This window comes from Cheilinus undulatus, linkage group 16 (assembly GCF_018320785.1).
Source record: "Cheilinus undulatus linkage group 16, ASM1832078v1, whole genome shotgun sequence".
NCBI lineage: Eukaryota > Metazoa > Chordata > Actinopteri > Labriformes > Labridae > Cheilinus > Cheilinus undulatus.
Genome location: NC_054880.1, coordinates 2,614,641 through 2,638,541, shown reverse-complemented (window position 1 = coordinate 2,638,541; position 23,901 = coordinate 2,614,641). Strand labels below are relative to the sequence as shown.

Below are 23,901 nucleotides of genomic sequence, written 5' to 3'. Positions count from 1 at the left end.
AGATGGTCAAAGGAACCTAAAAATGGAAATACTGAATTTGCTTTTGTTATTCCGTGTCTAAATGTAAATATCAAGGAACAAACATCTGATCACTTATCAGTATATACTAGTACAGTGGAGATGTTAGCTATTGCAGTGGCACTACAGTGGGGAGAGCAGAATATGTATGTTCAGACTCATTACCATCACTTGAATCATTACAGTCCATGTCATCTCACAGCAGACCAGATATTCTTTATGAAATCCTCCAGACATTATTCAGACTACACCATCAAGGGACAGCAGTCAGATTCATGTGGGTACCAGCACACAGAGGTATTGAGGGGAATGAAATAGCAGATTTTCTTGCAAAACAAGCACTGAAACACAATAGAATTGTGGAAATAACATTTAGTTAGTCAGAAGCAAAGGCATAAAGAGCAGAGTCATGAGTGAATGGCAAAAGTGCTGAGATGAAGGAAATAAAGGACGACATCTTTATGAAATTAAGCAAAACGTGGGTAGAATGGAAATCTACCTGGGAACAAACAGTTATGTCAAGATTAAGACTAGGTCACACGGGATTAAATAGAACCATGCATCTAATTGGAGAACATCCAACTAGGAAATTACTCAAAAAGAAATTTTAAGGAAACTACAGAAGGGTGGAATGAAAGTTCTGAACCTTTAGAATTTTTTTTGCCTTTTTTGCTTTTAGACCGAAAATGGACAAAATTAAAACAAACAAACAAACAAAAAAAAAAAACTAGCTGTTTTTCAATTTTTCAGTTCTTGACTGAAAATGAAAAATTGAAACAAGAAAAGAGCAATTTTTCCATCTTTTTTTTTTTTTTTGGTCACAAAATATAAAAATGAATGTCAACATTTTAAAAAATGGGGTCAAAATCTTTGTCTTTTTTCAATTCCATTATTTTGTTTTCTTCATTTAATGGAATTTTAGAGGAAAAGAAAGCCATTGGGAAAGATGAGCATTTCAAAATAAAAGCCTCCATTTAAAAACAAGCGCCATTCGTTGTGTTTTATAGTATAATAAAAGGCCAAAAGGCTCTTTATACTATGTATGATAAATAATTTAAATTATAAATGTACTTGCAATTTAATGGATTGTAATTTAATCACCTTATATTATCTTTTATTCTCAATTCAGGTCCATACATAGCAGGCCTTTTGTGGTGTTTTACTTTGTACATTTTGATTTTTTGTGGCAACTTCCGGTTTCCGGAGTCACTTCTGCTGGCCGCTAACTTTACTTTGTGTTCCCTGAGGCAATCTCCCCTCCCCCCCGGGTGCTGTGGAGAGATCACACCTGCAGCGAGTTCTCATCAGGAGGGACTACTTAAGATCGGCTGCAGCTCTCCACCAGCGCCTGAGTTTTGACTACCTTCCCTCGCTCCAGGCTCACACGTTCTCTCGAGAAACCTTCAGAGAAGTCTTCAGAGTTTATTGTTAGATCTTTTGAGTTATTTCCAGTGCTTGTGTCTTTTTGTGGACCTGCTCTTACGTGTCTCCTCCTTTTTCTTCCAGTGCCTCACTCCCCGCTCACTGCAGCCAGCTCCAGCACTCTCTTCCCCCTTGGACTCTTGGACTCTTATTCCCTGATTACTTAGCTGTGCAAATAAACCTGTTAAAACTGCTTCTCCGCCTCCGCATCCTGGGTTCAACATCACAATTCACACAACAACTTTTACAGCATGCATTTGCTGATATATATATATATATATACTGTTAAAAATAATGGCTCTGGATTTGACATGAAGGCTTTTATTTTGAAATGTTCGTCTTTCCCAATGGTCATTTAACTTCCTCTTCCACGAGAATTCCATTAAACGAAGAAAACAAAATAATGGAATTGAAAAAACAAAAATTGGACCCAGTTTTTTAAATGATGTTATCAATTTTTCCATTTTGTTACCAAAATGAAAAAAAAAAGAAAAACGGCTATTTTTTAAAATTTGTTCCATTTTTGGTCAAAAAACTGAAAACAGAATAAAAACAGTTTTTCCCGTTTTTTTCAGTCTGGTTTCAACCAGGGAATGGATCTGCCAGAAAATGCACTGACCCTAAAACAATCAGATTAAATTAACAGAATTTAAAGTAAATATTATACATTTATTTAGCTTTTTTATATTGATTTTATTGAACACAAGTTAACAGTTACAACTCATTAAGTAAAAGTGCAACAAATGTCATATGAGATTATAGATACAAAAGTGTACATCTAGACAGATAAAGTCAGTGAAGCAAAGACAGGAAAGAAAGAAAAGATTACACAAAAGCAGAACAAAACAAAATCAAAAACAAACAAAAACAAACACACAAAAAACAAAACAAAACAAAAAAAAGAAGGCAGCAGGGCAACATTTAGCCATTTACAGTTTTGAAGTATTGGCAGAATGAGTGATGCAGTTTAACAGCTTTTTTGTTTTTAACATATTTTATAGTATTGGAGTATTGGTGTATCTCGTTTTCAAGATGATATCCATTTGGTTTTGTCTGTGTCCATCTTGCTTTATGTATATGGTATTTGGCCAGCATGATTACAGTCTGTATCAGGAGGGAAAGGTCTTTGGGAATTGTATTTTCAAAATAAAGGATGATGTCACTCTCCTGAGGCCTGTACGACGAAGCTGGATTAACAAGCCCTGGATATCTCTCCGCTAGCTGGATTGACTTATCAAGACATTTGCAATCCGGATCAGCTGTACGACCAAGCTCGCTAATTGCAGCCAGCGTTTTCCAATCTGGATCAGTGCGCGCTCGCATAAAAGGGGTGGGGTTTGCAGCGTCTGGCCAATCACAAACATGGAGAAAGCCTGTAGAGCAGCGTCTTTTCAATGGAGGAACAGACAATCATTCTTCAAGAATAGGAGGAATTTAAATCAATCATCCAGGCCAGAAGCAACTCTGTCGCCGCAGCAAAAGCCAGGAATGAATGCTGGCAGAAAACTGCCGACTCTGTTAATGCGTAAATTCGTCAGACTATACAAAATTAATTTATGGGACAATATAAACTGACAGCACTCTGATCACTCAGTTTCACTTTATTACGGCACAGATGTTTGGGGCGGAGCCTCCTCAGCGAATTTTGTGTTGTAATATTAATTCCTCGCATCCATGTTGCTGCAGTTAAGGTTTTTACACACTGTCCATTATTTTCGGATCCGTAATCTGAAAAAAAACGTCACTCACTCGGACCTTGCACACTGGATCTGATGCCTTTTTATTTGCCTTCACTGCGAAAACTCGTAAAAGTTGGCAAATAGTTTAGTACTGTGGGCCTGCGTCTCTGTCACTCCTTTAAAATCCCGCTGGATCCATCCTGACACAGAGCTCCATTCAGCACCTGCCCATGCGTCATAGCGCAGAGACAAGTTGGAGAGATGGAGGGCAACTTTTTAATTCAGTCTCTGTTATGAGCTGTGAGTAGGCTACAAATGTAGCCTCTTTATCTGCTATATTTCCATAGCTGATATCCACATGACACACCTGCAAACTACGGGGTTTAAAGTGAGGTTTCGGGAGTGGGAGGGAGGGAGGAGTTAGACGGGGGTGATCTGAATCACCTATCACCCATCTGTTATACTTCCATGGTTTATATCCACATAATAAATGAGCAAACTTTGGTGTTTAAAATGAGGTTTCAGGGCGAGAGAGAGGGAGGAGGGGTCCGGTGAGGGTGAGCAAGCGAGGAGTAAGCAGTGGACACTGTTTTAAATCATCACTCACCCATTTAAATGACTTGGACTGATGCGAAATTTCGCATAAAATCGAGCCTGTTCCGACAAGAAATGGCGGACGAAAATTTCGGTGTCAGTGTGCAACCTTGATTAGAACTACATGAGACTACAAGTCTGATAGTTTGATGGGTAGTTTTTTTTAGGTTTGTAATTACATTTTAACAGAAATTCAAGTCCTCCAATTTGTTTGAATATATATTTGGGGATCGTATTCCAAATATTTACTTTTTCTTTGACCAATTGGGATATCCAGTTAATTTTGAACACATTATTAACGGTTTCAAAGCTCAAGACTTCCAGCCCACCATTTCCTTTCTGGTTACGGAGAACATCTTTTTTAAGTAATGGGCTTTGTTCTTCCAGATAAAATTCAAAAGCATTTTATCTAGTTTTTTACATATTGTGTTAGGAATATTCATAGACAGAGAAATCTTGAAATACCTTCAGCTTTAGCTAATAAAACTCTTCCATAAATTGAGAGGTCACGCATCAGCCACATGTTGAATTTTGTAGTAATTTGGTTAAGGGTGGGGTTAAAGTTTAAGTTACATTGTTCTATTTGATCACGATTCACAGTTACTCCAAGATAAGTAACCGTTTTCTTTACCGGAATGCCATGTATTTCAAGATCATCACATTTTTTAAGTGGTAACAAGACTGACTTACCTAAATTCATTCTTAATCCTGACACCTCTGAGAATCCTTTAATGCAATCAATTACTGTATTTACATCTGTATGGTTATTAATGAATACTGCTGTATCATCAGCCAACTGTGATATTTTAAATTCTCTGTCAAAGGCATTGATACCTTGAAAATTGGACATTTTGATATGAGTGGCCATCATTTGTGCTACAAGCAGGAAGATGTATGGGCTTATCGGACAGCCTTGCTTTATTCCTCTTTCTATACAGAATCTTGGAGATGTTCCATGTGCCAGTTTAACAGAACTATTGCAACCGTTATAGAGTGTTTGAATTACACTGATGAATCGGTCTCCAAATCCAAAGGTTTTTAGTGTTTTTAGCATATGATTAACTGTATCGAATGCTTTATAGAAATCCACAAATAAAACAAGACTGTCCTCAGCAATGTGTTCATAATAATCCAACAGATCCAAAATCACCCTTACATTATTAATAATACAGCGACCTGGCATAAATTCTGACTGCTCTTCATCAATAATTTCTGCCAGTCCCATCTTGAGTCTCTTTGCAAAAACTGAAGCAAATATTTTAGCATCATTATTTAACAAGGTAATCGGCCTCCAGTTGTCAATATTCAATTTATCTTTTTTTTGGTTTGGTTATTAATTTAATAAGACCTTGTTGTAGTGTTGGTGGTAGATGGCCTTTTGTTGTGGCTTCCTCAAATACCTGAAGCAAAAATGGAACAAGAGATTCTTTGAAGTATTTATAGAATTCACTTGTCAGACCGTCATTGTCTGGAGATTTGTTGTCTTTGAGAGAGTCTTCATTGTTTCGTTGATCAGATCCAGCATTGGTGACATCCATCGCGTAGTCGTGTTGAAGAAGTGCTTCAGATGTAGCATCTTTACTAGTCTTGGCGTTAACCTTATTAGTTGTCATTTTTCGTCCTCAGACTGGTTTGCTATGTTATTTTTTTCCGTGTGGTTTTTAACTTTGTATTCCGAGATAAAAACGAGGGGAAAATAAACTTTAGGTAGAACTTTTGAGGAACTTTAGCGTGCGCTCTAAAAAGTACGTCCGCTCAGTCCGCCATCTTGCCAGCCCTCTTTTTTTTTTTTTTTTAAACCTTTTTTTTTTTTATTAACACTTGTAGAAATACAATCTCTCGTAGGAGTACAAAAAAAAACAGTCTTCAAGACACACATAAACAATGAAATCATAACAAAAACAACAACTAAAAAAAACAAAAGAGAAACAGAAAGGGCAAGGCATCACTTTCTACTTTAGATTCCATACTAACATATCATACATGTTTAGCTCCGATGGCATCATTATTAATACTCTATTACAAGGACACAACTCCATTAAGACCAAGTAAGATACTCATTCAAATACCAACAGTCTTTTCATATTCTCATAAAGTATCTCCACCCGCTGGTAGGTATTTATCAGGGTTTGTAGTGACACAAAGTAGTTCTTAATTACATTCTTAAAATGAACAATTGATGGTTTCTGATTCTTCCATTTGCAAATATGAATATGATATTTTCCCAACATTATAATTATGTTTATCATAGTAGAATTCTCTGTGGGTACATTATCATTGTATAATAAAATTTGTTGTACTTCAAAAGCACAGATATTTCCAATTTTTATGTTCAGCCAGTTTTTTACGTCTTGCCAAAATACTGATGTAATTGAGCATGAAAAAAAAAGATGTTCTATTGTTTCGGGTTCGTTTTCACAAAAAACACAACTGTCCACCTCAAATTTGAATCTCTTCCGAAGTAATTCAGCTACCGGGTAATACCCATTGAGAATTTTAAACTGAACTTCTTTTGCCTTTGGTGAAATTGGCCATTTCATATAATTAAGGATTTTGTTAGTTACTGATAAATTGGAATTATTTAACCTAAACTTCGGTACACACTTATAGTCATGAAATATAGTCCCTTTCAGGGTTCTTCCCAGAGTTTTATTATTACACTTCCTGTCCCCAAGTGGCATTTGTTCAACTTTCAAAGCTGGTAGGACTATCTGAACCTCTGAATGTGTAAGAATATTTTGTATTATTTGCATTAAGGGGAGAGGAATAGCTTTACATGTTCTGTCATATTCTCTATATGAACATTGGAGCTTATATTTATCCTTGAATGTGTTGTACTCTAGGAGTTGACCATTTTCATCCAATAGATCAGCAACAAAAACAATGTCTTTTTCAAACCATTTTTTCTGAAACAAAGTTTTCCTATTAATTGTGATTGTTCTGTTGTTCCACAAGGTGGAGCCATGTGGAGTAAAATTATGGGAAAATATCATTTTCCAGTAGTACAGTACTTGTCTGTGGAATTCTGACAGCTTTATTGGTAATTTTGTGATTTCAAAATCACATTTTAACAAAAATTCAAGTCCTCCTACCTTTTTAAATATATTTTTAGGAATATGAAACCAGAGAGATTCAGATTTTGTCAAAAAAGCTTTAACCCAGTTTATCTTAAACACTCCAACCATTGCTTCAAAGTCAAGTGTTTTTAAGCCTCCTTTATTGCTCTCTTTGACCAGCTGTGACTTTTTAACATAGTGTGTTTTGTTTCTCCAGATAAAATTGTAAATGATAGAATTATCTTGCCAGCCCTCTGGCTGCCTACATTTATTTAGCTAACCGGAATAAGGACGGGGTGTTTTTATTTCCGGGTCGTGACGCCTCTTCCTCGTTCAGCATTGTTCCGGTGTTCGGAAGACGTCCTGTTGGAGCAGAATAATCCTTTAAAGTTGTTCAAAGTTGACTTTTCTTTTCGTTCTTTTCCTCTTGGTTACTTGAAAAATGTCCGGGTTTCAGGGCCTTCCAGGTTTGTTTTCTTTCTTCTTCTATGATCTTGTTTATTGTAAATGCTCCATGTAGCTTTAGCTGACGTTGGCATCCACATAGCACGGCGTTAGCTGCAGCTAGCTCCTGATAACAATAGAACTTAGTTTACTGGGCTCAGAAAGTCTTCGCCAATAGACTGTTGTCTGACTTTTGTCTCATTAAACTTTAGGTAATGAGTGAGCACGTTCGCTCCAGACGTCCAGCATACATTATAATTATACAAGGCTCAACGTTTTCAACAGAGTCTGAGCAGAGTGCTTAAAAACACACTTGTAGTCTATGTTTTCTACTGATCCATGCATTAAGAATGAGCGGTAATATGCTAATACTGTACCCTGGGTATTAAGAAAATAGCCACAGTATTGCTTTGATTACTGTCATGAAGATGGAGCTGGATGATGTTATAACAGATACCTTAAGAATGTGTGTCTGTATCCACCAGCAGCAAAGGGATAATTAAATCCTTTAATGATTTCAGGCCAATTTGGCAAACAGTGAGTTCACACATACTATATGTACCAGCAGCCACAGGGTGGGGAATTAGCATCCATCACCAGCCAAATACTTTTAAGCAGTTTCAGGGGAATTTACTTAACTTACCAGACACTTAGGCAGGTAAATAAAAGTAGCCTAGATTTAGCCTCTTTTTTTCCTGCTTGTTCCTACCTGAAAAGCAAAGCTAAGGAGACATATCAATCACTAACCCCCTAATCACTAGCAAGTTGAACATTGTTAATGTGAGAAAATACATATGACTTTACAGTTCCCTTGTAGGAATCACAGGAAACATTTGCATGGCTGAAAACAGGACACACTGGTCAAACAAAGGGTTTAAATAGGCAACAGTTTGGATCATTTATGCATCATCTCACTTTCAGCCTATGACTGAACCTCAGGAGATCCTAGGGAGATGTTGTGCCATTATGTAAATGTTAAAAGACTGACTTATTTAACGTGAAAAACAAAATGAATTTATATTCTTTTTACAGCATTTTTTGGGAGGGAGACTTTTTTTTGTCATTAGGGACACATGTGTTAGGGTTAAAGAGGACCTCTGATGGGTTGAATACATAAGCCTTGATTATTATACTATACATGATTAATTAATGGAGCTTGTTGAAATAGAGTGGCTAGTAAAAATTAGTCAAATTCCAACCCTGATACCAGCACATTGATACTTGTGCACCATGGCCTGGCAACGCACTGGTTCTTTTCTTTAGTCAAACTGTTAAACACGCACCACTGATTGTAATGTGATCCACAGAAGCATAATTTTGAAAACACTGTATTTCTTCTTTCTGTGTGGAGATCAGTGACAAGAAATGAAGAAGTTTAGAACATTAATATCCATAAGTGCTGCATGCAACACTTAAGTAAGTGTCAGAAAGCTGGGTCTGTGTCAGAGGTCATGGGTGTTCCAGCAGGACAACGACCCTAAACATACCTCAAAAAGCACCAAGAAATGGTTGGAGACAAAGCGCTGGAGCGTTCTAAAGTGGCCAACAATGAGTCCGGATCTAAATCCCACTGAACACCTTTGAGAAATCTCAAAATTGCTGTGGTAAGAAGGGCCCTTCAAATCTGAGAGACCTGGAGCAGTTTGCAAAAGAAGAGTAGTCCAGAATTCCAGTTGAGAGGTGTAAGAAGCTCGTTGATGGTTATAGGAAGTGACTGGTTTCAGTTATTTTTTCCCAAGGGTGTTAAACCAAATATTAAGTTGAGGGTGCCAATAATTTTGTCTGGCCCATTTTTTGAGTTTTGTGTAAAATTATGTCAATTTTGTCTTTTTTCTTCAGATTTTTTTGTGTTGTTCCAATGCACATAAAGGATATGAACATATGTGTACCACAAACATTTGTAATTGCAACAATTTCTGGGAGAAATGGTGTATTTTCTGGAAAAGTTCCAGGAGTGCCAATACTTTCGTCCATGACTGCTTGTGTACTGATTTTCATGCATGTTGCACTAACTTGTGGGCAGGGCTCCTGAATGCCAGGTTCTTGGGCCTCTAAGGGGCCATTTTTTGAGCGAGATGTATGGAACCACCAGAATATGAAATTTTTCACCAAGGTGTAACAAGCCATGGAATTTGGTGAGTTTTGGAGCATGATAAGCCCCCCAAACAGGCATTTATTTGGGGAGGAAAAGAATAATAAGAATTCCTTCAGATACAATAGGGTCCTCGCACCGAGGTCGGTGCTCGGGCCCTAATAAAAAGTAAATGGAAATGAATTGAAAATTCAATAAATAATAAAAGTGTGTACTGTAATGAGAAAAAAACACTAAAAGGTAACACAGGGCAATATGCTTGGATAGGGAAATAAAACATTAAAGAACTCAGGGAAAAAAACAATAAAACAAGAGGAAAAACAACTAAAAGACCATTCTGGAGTTAAAACAGAATAAGATAAAACCTAAATTACTAACACAGATTAAGATGAGGATATTAACTTCAGGTCAAAGCCACACAAAAAAAGATCTGATCCTTTCTTGATGTACTTAGTTTATCTCTCTTGAAAACAATAATTTAACAATAAATCTCTTCCAGTGCTGGTTTTCTGTATTTTTTTGATTCAAAGCATTTTGTGAAAGACTGAATAAAATGGCTGCTGAGACGTGGATTCTGCATGCTGTTCTCAAGCTGGCACTTTGCAATTGCTTGTAAAATGTGTTTTTCAACAACTTCTGACTGACCAATCAATCAATCTGTTATCCTGCTACTGTGCTTGGTGGCTCATAAGCTAATGTCTTGCTCAGGACTCTCAAGATCTCTTTTAGGTCATTTCCACCGAGTGGTCCGACTCAGTTCAGTTCAGTATGGTACGGCACATTTTTTTTGGCGTTTCCATAGAGAAAGGGTTCCAAAAAACCGACCCGTACTGTCCCACTTTTCAGCACCCTTCCATAGGGTTGCCAGTCTTACCTAACCGTAGCAAAAAGGTGGAGCTACACATACAACAATAGGGGCTGCAGTGATGTCATGTCAGCACGCGACTAAGCTGCTCGCCTCCGGGCTTCAAACACGGAAGTATGCGCTGTGAGAAGCGGGCGACAACAGGAGAAAACTGGACCAATATCTGCCTAATTGGGAAATATTTGGACTCGACAGAGATCCAAACTGTTTCCTAGTCAATGGATATTGGTATCTGGCCACAAATCAAGTTTCCTGACGTTTACCTGGAGGATTTTAAGTTCACAAAGCAGAGCCCAAAGGCTTACATCAGCCTGATCCACCCACGAGGGATGAGAAACTAAATCAATGCAGAAGTTTTGTGAATACAAAGCCTTAGATCAGTTCATTCCCTTCTGTAACTAGTTATTACTCTACTTCTTACGTTAGACAACCTGTAAAAACATCGCTTTGTGGTTGTTGAATGGACTCGTAAAACTTAAGGCTGCAGACTATTTTAAAACAAGATCAGCGCCCCCCGGATTTCTGACTTAATGTAGCTTGATTTTAACATCAGCTGAACTTTTACTTTATTGTTAATGCGGCAAATTCTCACAGTACAGCTCTAAACTTTCATATGTTGTCATATAAACTGTTCAAGACTAGATATATTCACATATTAACGTAGCGTTACGACTCAACACGTCTCTGTACACGTATTCCATCAGCTGAGAATCTGTAATGAAAGCGGTTAACATAGTTAAGATGTAGTTATTTTTTTTAAAAAGCACTTTCAGCTGAAATAAAGCTGCTTACTGCTTATTCCCGACTGATTTCTGTCACTCATCCTTTCTATAACTGCAGCTGGAACAGCTGACTTGCGCTGTCTGTGATTTCACATGCATGCTTTTACAGCCCCGCCCACTAAGTGAGAGCATGGGTGTCTGTGGAAACGCAAACTATTTTGGGGTTTAGCATACCAAACCGTACCAAACTGAACTGAATCAAACCGGACCCCCTGATGGAAACACGGCTTTAGTCAAAAGAGAGGCGTAAATGGAGGGAGGAGTCAAACAGCTGAATGTCTGCCGCTAACTTGCTGTCAAAGGTTAAATTACAACACAAGACTACCACACAGTTAAAGAAAATTAAATAAAATGTTGATACAGCACTTTAAAGAAATGATACAGTATTGCACTGCAAAATATGCAGTATTTCAGTAAACTGGTATTTCCTTAGACCCTTATTAAACTAGACGCTTCATTATTAAAAGCATACTAAAGTTAGCTCAAAAGTAAAAGCACTAAGCCACCTGATTGAGGGGAGGATTTATTTTGTTCGTGTGTAATGAACATTTTCTTTAGATATTTCATGTTTAATAAGTTAATGCTTTAATAATAGATTTGTTAATGCTTTAATAATAGATTTTGCAACTCAGTGCAGCCTGTCTGTGTTTTTTTTATTACATGTTAAGCTGCATGTCTGTCTGCAGATGTTTCCTATAAAGCTGTAATGCACATGTTTTAAATGAGGTATCCACAGAGAGGATCAGTTGTGTATTTGATTTTTCTACAGACCTCCAGCAGCTGATGGCAGTAAAAGAAGAGGTTCTCCCTGAGCAGCAGGAGAGGAGCTCCAGTCTGAAGCAGGAGGAGTCTCTGGAACCAGCACACATTAAAGAGGAACAAGAGGAACTGGGGATCAGTCAGGAGAGAGAGCAGCTTCAAAGACTGGGAGGGGCTGATATGAAGTTCCTGTTCAGTCCTGTCTCTGTGAAGACTGAAAATGATGAAGAGAAACCCCAGTCTTTGCAGCTTCACCAGATAAAAATGGAGCAGATGGAAACAGGAACTAATAAAGAGAACTGTAAAGAGGAACAGGAGGAACTGGGGATCAGTCAGGAGAGAGAGCAGCTTCAAGGAGCAGAGGAGGCTATTACCAACATGTTCACATTGACTCTTGTCCCTGTGAAGAGTGAAGAAGAGGATGGAGAGAAACCTCAGTCCTCACAGTTTGTAAACCAAAGTGAAGAGAACAGGGACTTAGAGCATTTGAAAACAGAATCAGATGGAGAGAACTGTGGAAGATCAGGAGTGGACAGAGACTTTAATACAGATGGTCATTTACAGCCGGTTAGTCGTCACTGGATTTTAGATCTTTCTTGGTCAGACACTGATGACAGTGATGATTTAAGCTATCTGCGAAACAAACACGTAGCTGTAGGTGATATGAAACATACATCAGTTAGTTCTTCTGAACATGCTCCAAGTGTTGGACAGAAGAAACAAGTGCAGGAAGAGAAACCGTTTCGTTGTTCAGTTTGTTGTAAAGCTTTCTCAACAAAGGAATACCTCAAAAGGCACTCTTTGATTCACAAAGAAAAGAAACCATTCAGTTGCTCTGTTTGTAAAAAGCAATATCTTTTTAGACAACAACATGAGGCGCACATGAGAATCCACACAGGGGAGAAACCATTCAGTTGTTCGGTTTGTCATAAAAGATTTACCCAGCAAGGACTTCTGACTAGTCACATGATTGTCCATTCAGGGAAGAAACCCTTTAGTTGCTTAGTTTGTCATAAAAGATTTCCCCGTCGAGGAAATCTGAAGATTCACATGACTGTTCACACAGGGGAGAAACGTTTTAGTTGCTCTGTTTGTCATAAAAGTTTTTCTTATGGATCGGGTCTGAAGAAGCACATGTCTGTCCATACAGGGGAGAAACCATTTAGTTGCTCAGTTTGTCATAGAAGATTTACCAAGCAATGGGATGTGAAGTGCCACATGACTGTTCATACAGGGGAGAGACCATTTAGTTGTTCAGTTTGTAACAAAAGTTTTCGAATTAAAAATGGGTTGGTGCTGCACATGGCAATCCACTCAGACCATAAGCCATTTCGTTGTTCAGTTTGTAATAAAAATTTTCGTTTTAACAAGATGTTGGTGGAACACATGAGAGTCCACACAGGGGAAAAACGTTTTCGCTGTTCAGTTTGTGGTAAAAGATTTTCCCAAAAAGGACATATGCAGGAACACATGATTACTCATGATGGGGAGAAACAATTTAGCTGTTCAGTCTGTGATAGAAAATTTTCTTACCAGAGAAGTATGCTGGCACACTTCAAAACCCACGCAGGTGAAAAACCACTTAACTGTTAAGTTTGCGGTAAAAAATGTTCTCATCAAAAATGTGATGAGATGCATGACTGTCTACAAGGGCAACAACACTTAAGGTGTTGAGATTGAATTAGTATATTTATATTTTTAAATCGTCTCCCAAGGAAATCTGCAGGAACATGTGACTGCTTACACAGGGAAGAAACCTTGTTTTGCTCAGTTTGTATTATAAAAAAATTTGATGTTGCTGGAAATGCAAGAAGGCACACTTTCATGCAGAGTGAGAAAACGATTTGTTGTGGCATTTGTGATTAAAGATTCACAAGGCTAGAGATTAACAAAAATCTAAAGTGTGTTGGTGAGAGCAGTGTAAATTCAAAGTTAGTTCATCTCATCTCTCCACAACAGCTTCATCCCAAGAGGAAGCTGTTGTTTCCACCTTTTTTTTCTGTACTTACTGAGCTTTATTGTTTAGTTCTCTTCTTGTGGTTGATTAATGTTGATTCTTTGTAAATAATAAAACAAATATTACAACTTCACTTTCTCTTTATGGAAAGTATCTTAAGATTATTCTTATATTGAATTGGTGCGATATGAACTAATAAACAATGGATTAACTGATTATTTTTCAACCTTCATTGTGTTCATTATTGTCACAGTTTTAATTGTTTTTAAACGTCTAAACAGTCTTTACATATTTTATTATCACCCATACAGAACCTCAACAGATCAATGATACCATGATAATCACTGAGGAGCATATTTTAAAGACTTTTTTGGGGTTCAGACACAGGAGAGAGAGGGGGAGAGACCTGGGCCACCTATATGAGATGTTACCTTCCTTAGCACGAGGCTGTCAACACCCCAGGGATCATTTTACTCCATTTAACAACAATGGAAATGAATACAATACAACTTTAAAACATCAAGCACAATTACAGGAGCATCAAACATTCCATCTATCTATCTATCTATCTATCTATCTATCTATCTGTCTATCTGTCTATCTGTCTATCTATCTGTCTGTCTGTCTGTCTGTCTGTCTATCTATCTATCTACATGTCAGTACGTACTGACATGTCTACAGTCGCCATGGTTTGCTTTATGCAGTTCTATATGGAGTTACTCCTTATGGAGCTCTATAGGGTCACACCTTGCTTGCAGCTACGTCACATGTTTTGTTGCTCTGATTGGCCCGTAAAGATGTGACAGACAGAACGTTCATCCAACCACACTCCAAGTTGTTTTTTCAAAGGGTCTGCCCTTTCCCAAATGCTGTGTATCAGAGGTTTACCGGATGGGTGTGTGAAACTCATCCATCTGGCAGGTCAGGTTACCTGACACACATTTCAGAGTCAATGCTGAACGATGTCGACTTAATTGGACATTTATTGGACAGCTGTTGATTATAACAAAAATGTTGCTAAATCATTAAAATCAGGGAATATTTAATAAATTTAGGCTTTTTAAATTTGGGATGAACATGTCTAATTAAAACATCAAACATTTTATATGAGAGGCAAAATTTTAAACTGTTAGTTTTCCATCATCATGACTGCCATTGTTGCATATTTAAGAGAGGGAAGCAAAACATTTTAGCACAGTTTGATCATTTCTGACCAAAGACCAACAGTAGAAGAAGACTTCTGAGACTTCTGGGCTGTAGTCTATAGGGAACCGTTTTGTTTACCCCCTGGGCTCTATCTCTGTAAATAAAACAACACATTTTTAAAGAAATAATTTATTTTTGATGAAACCATTTCATAAGGTTTCCTCAGGACAGGGTATTTGAAGCTGTACTTTAATTTTGAAGGTCTGATGAGTATACGGGAAGTAGCGTTGAATTTTCCGGATGTCGAAGGCTTTTTCCAGCAATCATGGAAGGTGGACTTTTTTTCTCCCTCGTTGACGTTCGATGTTTTTGAAATGTCCGGGTTTCGGGATCTTTTAGGTTTGTTTTCTTTCTTCTGTAAACGTGTTCACTGTAAATGTTTCAGAGGGCCGAGGCTTTAGCTAACGTTCACATCCACACAGCACAGTGTTCGCCGCAGCTAGCTCCTGATAGCAATGCAACTTTGCTACTTGGTCTAAAACACTCGCTGACTGATGTGCGACTGGTGTACAGTGTGTCCTAGTAAACTACCCGTTATAGGTGAACAATAGCCGTGGAATAGATTTATGTATAATCTGTTATATAACATTGCAGCCTCGCTGAACTTATACATTCTTCAATATCAGTCCTGAACGTATCCCAGTCCGAGGGTTCACCATTAACAATGCCAACATCGAGAAAAAAAAATGCTCCAGTTGTTGCATAAATGGATCATAATGCAAAAAAAATATTGGTGCTTAAAATGTACTTGGAGAGACCTCCAGAGTCTCCTTACCTGGTGGTGCCAGCTGGTAAATGGCAGCTTTATTTAACCCTTAGACGTCCCTTTAAATGACTGCACACATATAGTGCTTAACAAATTTATTAGACCACCCTAACCCTAACCAAAGTAAGGTTTATGTCACAGCTGCCCTAAATTAACAGCATTGGTAATTACCAAAAATCATTTTTTATGTTTCTGCAATGGTTAGTAAACCAATATGCAGAAGCTCTTTAACCCAAATGATATTTTTAATGCTAAAATATAATTATTATTGTTATCCATGAATTTTCAAATTTACTGTTTTACAAAAAAAACTGAAAAAATAGTAAAGCACATTATTTCTTGATTCATATGTCAAGTTATAGTTATTACTTGCATTCCTAAACAGAAAAATGAGTTTTATTGGTTGAATGTTATGCTTGATTAATTTCTGACTTCTCAGAGAAGCCCAGTGAGCTGGCTCAAATTTGGGTGAATTCAGTTTGAAATTCCTCATTCCTGTTCAAAATGGTAAAACGTGGAGAGCTCACTGAAAATGAAAGAGTCCGCATTAAAGCACTTCATGATGCCGGATGGTCTCTGAGACAAATATGACAGGTGGTCTAATAAATTTGTTAAGCACTATATATCCATAAGGGACATTTTCTGCACATATTTTAAATGCTAAAATTCATGATTTGTGTTATTTTTAAAAAAAAACTTTTTTTTCTGTTATCACTTCCAGCTTTGATGATGACATAGCAAATCTTTGGTCATTGTCATGATTGTATGTGTTTTTAACCCTTTGGATGCCAGTTTGTTCAATTTTCAATTCAGCTGAATAAGAAATTTTCCACATTAAAAATGCTAAGTGGATTTTTTATTATTATTATTATCAAAGATGGTCATAAGTCATTGATTACCACTGAAATCGAGTTTTATACATTTTTATTTTATGTGCAGTGTCCAGAAATTTGTGGAAATTATGCAAAAGATGGACCCTTAGAAAACATTTCGACCCCTACTTTATATGGTTGTATTCATGTATTTTTTTTTTTTAATTGATTGATTTTTTTGTAATCACCTTCAGTTCTAATCTTCACAGTGTTTGAAATACCTGATACTCTAAACTTTTGACTTCCTGTTTGTAGATTTCTGATCAGTGGGTACTGATGCAGTTTGGCACTGAACACAGACCTGCAGCTTATCCCTAACAAAGCATGTTGGAGTGGCACTTCAGGGATGCAATTTCTCATATCTAACATGCAGAACCAAAGTTTATATTTATATCAACACCCACAGATATGTTTTATTTAATTACTTTATATGCCTTTTACAGAACTATAAAACAAATCCCACTGTGATATTGACTTCTCAGTGCCCCACGGATACACGCTTGAACCAAAAAAGGTAATGGCTCCATCTAGTGGTTAGTAGTTAAAATGGCAAGTCTAAGGTTCCTATTCAAAATTGCATCACAGATAATGGTGGTAACAGTGGTACATGATATTGCAAATTTGCAATCAAAATAAGCAGTTATAATAGGTTTAAATGGGCGAGTTTTGTCCCCAAGAGACACCAATGTGAGTATAAAAATACTCACGTTAGTGACACAATACCAAACAGGTCAATGTAATGATTCAGCTTGAAAAATTAAAAATGAGCAGAAATGCACAACTTTGTGCAGCTTCATGCCAGTTGCATCAACTGAACACAAACTGGTTCAAGAATTCCAAAACAGAATGCGAAAAATGTGCCCAGGTATACCTGAGGGTTAAATGATTTCCTGCTTTCAACAACAGGTTGTTGCTAAAGTAAAATAACTTTCTTAGATAGTCTTGACTTGAAGTCAATTGTGCATTAACTTGCAAAATAGTAATAAAATCCATATTAAAAGCTCTATTTTAAAAGGATAATTGTAGAAAAATGTTTTTGTATTTTTGCCATATCTTCCAACCCTTAGCCTTCAGCTGTAATTCAGTTTCTAGAATCCCCGAGCACCACCTCCTGCAGCCTGGTGAAAGCTAAAAATAATGAATCACATCAACAGAATCAGAGGTTCCAAACCACTTTGTTTCTTAACTGTTTTTACTTCACTGACAGTTATGATTAAACAGAATGTTTGAGCTGCTACAGACACTTTTTCCTCTGATTGTTGTGATCATGTTGAGATTCAACCAAGGCATTGGCAAACCATCATTTTTATAGTTTCCTCAGATATAGTTTTTTTTAGACTTGGAAAACAGTTAATTACAAGCATCTCTGGTCCAAGTTTTGTTTTTTATTTTGAATTTAAAATGTTTCCCTCAATATGTTCTTCTGTATTTTAGTCTTTCCAAGGGAGGCCCAGCAGCTTTCAGTGAGTAAAGGAGAGGTTCCCCCTGAGCTGCAGGAGAGGAGCTTCAGGCTGAACCAGGAGATTACCATCAAAGAGGAACTGGAGGAAGACTGGAACAGTCAGAAGGGAGAGCAGCTCCATGGGCCAAGGGCGTCTGGTATCAGTGTGACTACTTTCTTTCCTGTCCCTGTGAAGAATGAATATGATGAAGAGAAACCTCAATTCTCACAGCTTCATCAAAGACGAACTGAACAAATAGAAACAGGAGCTGATGGAGAGGACTGTGGAGAAGCAAAGGCAGACGGTTACTCTAATCCAGAGAGAGATTTACCACCAGAGATTGATGTCAAAACTGAATTTTCTTCTGAAGCTGAGACTGATGACAGTTTTGATTGGAGGGAGACAGTAGAACACATGTCCAGTTCAAACTCAGTAGATAACATCAAAAGTAAAAGAGGAAATTCAGACAATAATGCACATTGCTGCTCTGAGTGTGGTAAAATGTTCAACAAAAAAGTTAATCTTACAGTTCATATGAGAATTCACACAGGAGAGAAGCCCTTCAGGTGCTCTGAGTGTGGTAGAACATTTGCCCATCAAGGAAACATGACTAAACATATGAAAATCCACTTGGAAGAGAAATCCTTTGACTGCTCTGAGTGCGATAAAAAATTTCACCATAAAGACACTCTGACAAAACATATGAGCAGTCACACAGGAAAGAAAGCCTTCAGCTGCTCTGCGTGTGGTAAACGATTTGCTCAAAAATGTAATCTGACACAACATATAAGAGTACACACAGGAGAGAAACCCTTCATCTGCTCTGAGTGTGGAAAACATTTTAACCAGCAAGGAAGTCTGGCCAGACATGTAAGAATCCACTTGAAAGAAAAACCCTTCAGCTGCTCTCAGTGCAGTAAAAGATTTAACCAAAAATATAATCTTACAGATCATATGAGAATTCATACCGGAGAGAAACCCTTCAGCTGTTCCGAGTGTGGTAAAAGTTTTACTCAAAACAGAAGTCTAACAAATCATATGTTTGTTCACACAGGAGAGAAGCCCTTCAGCTGTACTGAGTGTGGTAAAAGATATATCAAAAAAGTTCATCTTACAGGTCACATGAGAATTCACTTAAGAAAGAAACCCATCAGCTATCCCAAGTGTGATAAACAATTTAAAGAAAAGAACATTTGATGCTGCATTTGGTGCAGCATAGAGGAGATGACCAATTAGGTCAGGTATGGAAGCATATTCCGATTTTGCACTTTGCAGCATCAGCCTTGGTCCTGTACTGCTCTGGCCTCCTAATGGCCATCCTCCAGGCCTGTGCCATCTCTCTAGGTATCCTCCCAGCTGCCCTCTCCATGATGCAAGCAGTTGCCCCGGCGCCTGGACCAGCCCACTGGGTCCTGGACACCTAGTGTGCAGTGTACTTTTACATGCCCAGGAAAGGGCCACAGTGCCTATAAAAGCACAGATGCCATTCTTGCATCAGGCATCTGACCCTTCCCATCCTAGCTCTCCTGAGCTTGTCTGCATTAGAAACACACCTTTGCCAATGATACCCAAAGAAGCACCGAGGACGAGTTGTCACAAAGAAGTCCAGTCAGCACCTCTAGCCATCAGTCAGCGTCCAGGCTTCACAAGTGTAAAGTAGGACCAGAAGGACCAAGAACCAAAAGACTTTAGTCCACATGCTCAGATACCAGGAACACCACACTGTCTTGCTTAGCTAACCCAATGCCCTGTATGCAAGTCCAAGTCTGCAGTTGATCTCAGTAGTCAGCGGAGCAATGGATAACACCAGCATTACTCAACCCTCCTCAACCAAAGAGCCAAATTGTTGAAAATGCAATCACAAGATCCCCAATCTAAGTGGTGAAAAGTAACTAAAAGGGGCAAAAAAGGTTGGAAAATAGGGGAAAAGTGGCATTTAATGGCAAAAGGAAGCTGAAATTGGCAAAAAAAAAAACATGCAAAGAAGCAGGATAAAAGTGGCCAAAACTGATGAAAAATGGCAAAAACCTGGTCCTAACCTGGTTGTAAATTAGCTTAAAATGGCATAAAAGTTAAAATAGGTTTTTTAAAAATAATTTATTTTAAAAGATAAATCTCACAATCTTCCTTTCAAAAAGATACTTTATTCTAAATGTCCACTATTCAAATGCTTTTTTTTTTTTTTTTTTGAAAAATGTTATTTCAGTCATGTCTGCATACAGTAATCAGATGTTTGACACTAAAGTTTTCTGGTTTTATTCTTAAATTTGACATATTTGCTTTGTGATGAGTTTTTGGTTTAATGAAGAATTTTGGTATAAAAATAAACCAGTTGCAACACAAGCAAGTCACTCTCTTTTTACTTTACTCATTTGTAAAATCTAAATAAACAATGCTGCAATGATCCTTTTTAACGATTATTACTATTTAAGTATCCTTTACTCATCATACAATAACACCTCCAGATGAATTGAGGCTCTCAGATGTAGTTTGATCGCTAAATAATAAATCATTGCTTTATTCCCCCTTGTGGTGCATTTGATCTTTTCTAGTTTTAGGTGGAACACAACGTCTTCATCCCCTGGCATGGGAAGGAGGCTTTGAATCCTTCCAGTGAAACAGTATAAGACGACAAGCTAGAAAACATGGGAAGGTTTTGAACACCTCCTGACCAAAATGCATTTTCTGGTTTTACACTAAAAATGGCTTTCAGAGGATCTGGTACCACCTCACAATGTTGGCCTCACTCAGGGATTTGAAACATCATCCCAAAATATATGACATATAGAGGCATGGCAAAAATATATATAAATAACATTGCAGTGTTAATTTTGTAGACTAAAACTACTTGTCTGCAGCTTTTTTCCGTGACAAAAATTAACAAAAATAGATCTGTGATGACTAAAACTGAAAAATACTAAATTTAATTTTCGTCAAGTAGACTAAATCTAGACTAGACTACTATCATGTTTAGTATATACTTTGGATGGGGGAAGGTGCGGCAAAGCTTTTATGCAGTGAGCAGCTGGAGGACCATTTGACTCTCTGTCCTGGTGTCATTTTTTTAAGGCTTAAAGTTTTTTTAAAGGACAGATGAAAATGCCTGCTTCGGCATGCTGTACTTGCTGTGATTGTGCGTGAGGTGCTTATACAATGTGTTTTTAAATAACTGGCCGTCATACCACTTATTGGCTAAATGCTCAAGTATAATTTGTGCACTTCTTTTTAGGGATTTTTTAAAATATAGAATAGGATTTCCTGAATATGTGCTTCTGTATTTCAGATTTTCCCATGGAGGTCCAGCAGCTGCCAGTGCATGATGAAGAGGTTCTCCGTGAGCAGCAGGAGCAGTGCTCCAGTCAGAACCAGGTGGTTAGCATCAAAGAGGAACCAGAAGAACTGTGGAGCAGTCAGGAGGGAGAGCAGCATCAAGGGTCAGGTCTGGCTGGTATCAGCATGTTCACTTTTGTTCCCATCCCTGTTAAGAGTGAATATGAAGAGAAACCTCAGTTCTCACAGCATCATCACAGACAGAGTGCACAAATGGAAACAGGAGCTGATAAAGAGAACAATGAAGGAGCAGAGGCAACCAGGTATTCTGATCTAGAGAGAGACTTCAAAGCAGAGACAGAGGTCAAGACTGAAGATTGTTCTGAAGCCGAGACTGATGACAGTTCTGATTGGAATGAGACGCCAGAAAACCAGTCAGGTTTGAACTCAGTGGAAAACATCAAGGCATCAGAGTGCCGTGAAAACGACATCAAGGAGAAAACGGAGACAAAGCCAGTATTAAAACAAGAAGACTGTGGAGGATCAGAACAAGCTAGAATCTCAGATTCAAATAGCAGTGCACAACCTCTGACTGAACTGGAGCCTACGCCTTGTGTTGATGATTTGACAGAGACACATGAACAGCAGGCAGCTTTAGATTTCATGGAAAAGAAATTGCATAGCTGCTCTGAGTGTGCCAAAAGATTTACCAGCAAAAAAAGTCTAAAAGGACATATGAGAACTCACTCAGGAAAGAAACCCTTCAGCTGCTCAGAGTGTAATAAAGTATTTGGTCAAAAAGATTTTTTGACTACACATAAGAAAATCCACACCAGAGAGAAACCCTTCAGCTGCTCAGGGTGTGACAGAAAATTTCACTGTAAAGGTAATCTGCTGGCACATATGAGAATACACACAGGAGAGAAACCATTTGTCTGCTCTATATGTGGTAAACAATTTCGACAAAAAGGGACTATGAATTTACACATGAGAATTCACAAAGGGGAGAAACCCTTCAGCTGCTCAGAATGTGATAGAAAATTTCACTGTAAAGGTAATCTGCTGGCACATATGAGAATACACACAGGAGAGAAACCATTTTCCTGCTTTATATGTAGTAAACAATTTCGACATAAAGGGACCATGAATGTACACATGAGAATTCACAGTTTAAATAAACATATGAGTAGTCACAAAAGATGGGAACCCCTCAGCTGCCCTGAGTGTGATAGAAAATTTAGTTATCCAGGAAATTTGTCTAAACACATGGTAATTCATGAAGGGGAGAATCCCTTTAGCTGCTCTGAGTGTGGTAAGAAATTTTCCCTCAAAGATGATCTGAAACAACATATGTTCACTCACACAGTAGAGAATCCCACTAGCCGTCTTTTACCAATTTTGGTAACACAGGTGTACTTTGTTCAAGTTTCATCAAAAACAACCTGAGGAGACCAGAGGCTGAAAAGAGAGGAGTTGAACACTTGATGATTCAACACTTTTCTGAGTCTGAGTACAAAGATGATGATTTTTGGAAATGTTTCATGTTGAAACACTCAGAAATTATGAATTTCCCTTGGTGACATGAGATGTAATAATGTTGAGACACCACTCATGGTGTGGTAAGAAATGGATGACACTAAAGGTAACTATTACTAAGCGTCCTGGTAGTCTTCATCCTTTTCAGCATGGGTCCTGGCAAATCCTAGGCTGGCTTTTTTGTCCGTGGGCTTTAGGGGAGGCTTACTAATTCTTTGACTAAATGCAGGAAACTTAAATGGCAATTTTTTTCAACCCTCTCATCAGAAGACGCTCCTGTCATGGCTTTAACTTCTGTGGATGGTCTGGACGTCTCAATGACATTGTTGCACTTCTGTCTTTTTTAAATGTCTGTATCACTTTTGCCACAGTATTCTGACTGATAAGGAAAGCTTTGCTTATCTTATAACCTTCACTTTTCTTGTGTAAATAAATTATTTTCTTTCTCAGGCCTTGTGATATTTCTCTTCCATGTGGTGCAGTTGCTGACAGCATGATATGGGAAGGGGCTTTCTTTGTTAAGCAATGCCCTTTTATAGTCAGTTGTGTGTTGGACACCTGATAATGAATCATTAGACTCACCTGTGGTTGGATTCTTGTTCATTTGGATTTTGTGGTCTAAAATTGAGAGCTGTACAGCGGCGCCAGGATTAGTGCTGTTGCTTCGCAGCATGAATGTCTCTGTTTCACTTACCGGTCAGGGCCTTTTTTTGCCGAGTTTGCATGTTCTCCCCATGCATGCGTGTGTTCTCTCCGGGTACTCTGGCTTCCTCCCACCACCAAAAACATGCTCATTAGGTTAATTAAGCACTCCAGATTGGCTGTAGGTATGAATGTGTGTGTACCTAGTTGTCCATCTACATGTCAGCCCTTCGATTGACTGGCGACCAGTCCAGGGTGTACCCCGCCTCTCGCTCAGTGGCAGCTGGGATGGGGCTGGAGCCTATCCCAGCCCACAGGGGTAGGCTACACTAGGGTGTAATCATTTTTTCAACATGGACTTGAATCAGTCCCATAGAAAATGCTGATTCTGAATGGAAACTACAAGTTTTTGACAAATCTGTTGGGGTGTACCCATTTATGCTGAGCACTTTAAGTGTCTATATACTTAGGCCTACATTCATACCTATAAATTCATATG

General features: G+C 38.1%; 4 protein-coding genes and 1 gene segment (V, D, J or C); 4 read left to right on the top strand and 1 right to left on the bottom strand.

Moving 5' to 3' along the window:
* The window catches only part of LOC121523649, an 820,099-nt gene that overhangs the window by 595,849 nt on the left and 200,349 nt on the right, over positions 1-23,901 (bottom strand).
* The window catches only part of LOC121523651 (immunoglobulin kappa light chain-like), an 813,481-nt gene that overhangs the window by 590,987 nt on the left and 198,593 nt on the right, over positions 1-23,901 (top strand). The window lies entirely within an intron of this gene.
* On the top strand, positions 7,101-13,884 carry LOC121523565 (gastrula zinc finger protein XlCGF57.1-like). The gene is made up of 2 exons (XM_041808495.1): positions 7,101-7,236; positions 11,722-13,884. The coding sequence occupies exons 1-2, from the start codon at positions 7,212-7,214 to the stop codon at positions 13,302-13,304; spliced, it is 1,608 nt and encodes a 535-aa protein (XP_041664429.1). The 5' UTR covers positions 7,101-7,211; the 3' UTR covers positions 13,305-13,884.
* Positions 15,130-19,847, top strand: LOC121523621 (oocyte zinc finger protein XlCOF6.1-like). The gene is made up of 2 exons (XM_041808561.1): positions 15,130-15,213; positions 17,947-19,847. The coding sequence occupies exons 1-2, from the start codon at positions 15,189-15,191 to the stop codon at positions 19,149-19,151; spliced, it is 1,230 nt and encodes a 409-aa protein (XP_041664495.1). The 5' UTR covers positions 15,130-15,188; the 3' UTR covers positions 19,152-19,847.
* LOC121523589 (zinc finger protein 32-like) lies at positions 20,983-22,996 on the top strand. Its single transcript, XM_041808523.1, has one exon. The coding sequence runs from the start codon at positions 21,219-21,221 to the stop codon at positions 22,668-22,670; it is 1,452 nt and encodes a 483-aa protein (XP_041664457.1). The 5' UTR covers positions 20,983-21,218; the 3' UTR covers positions 22,671-22,996.

What these genes read in the sequence shown, in the direction of transcription:
- LOC121523621 (XM_041808561.1), top strand. Translation starts at nt 15,189, where the DNA reads ATGTCCGGGTTTCGGGATCTTTTAG. An exon ending in CGGGTTTCGGGATCTTTTAG is followed by an intron (nt 15,214 to 17,946) that starts GTTTGTTTTCTT and finishes TCTGTATTTTAG; the next exon opens with TCTTTCCAAGGGAGGCCCAG.
- LOC121523565 (XM_041808495.1), top strand. Translation starts at nt 7,212, where the DNA reads ATGTCCGGGTTTCAGGGCCTTCCAG. An exon ending in CGGGTTTCAGGGCCTTCCAG is followed by an intron (nt 7,237 to 11,721) that starts GTTTGTTTTCTT and finishes ATTTTTCTACAG; the next exon opens with ACCTCCAGCAGCTGATGGCA.
- LOC121523589 (XM_041808523.1), top strand. Translation starts at nt 21,219, where the DNA reads ATGTGCTTCTGTATTTCAGATTTTCCCATGGAGGTCCAGCAGCTGCCA.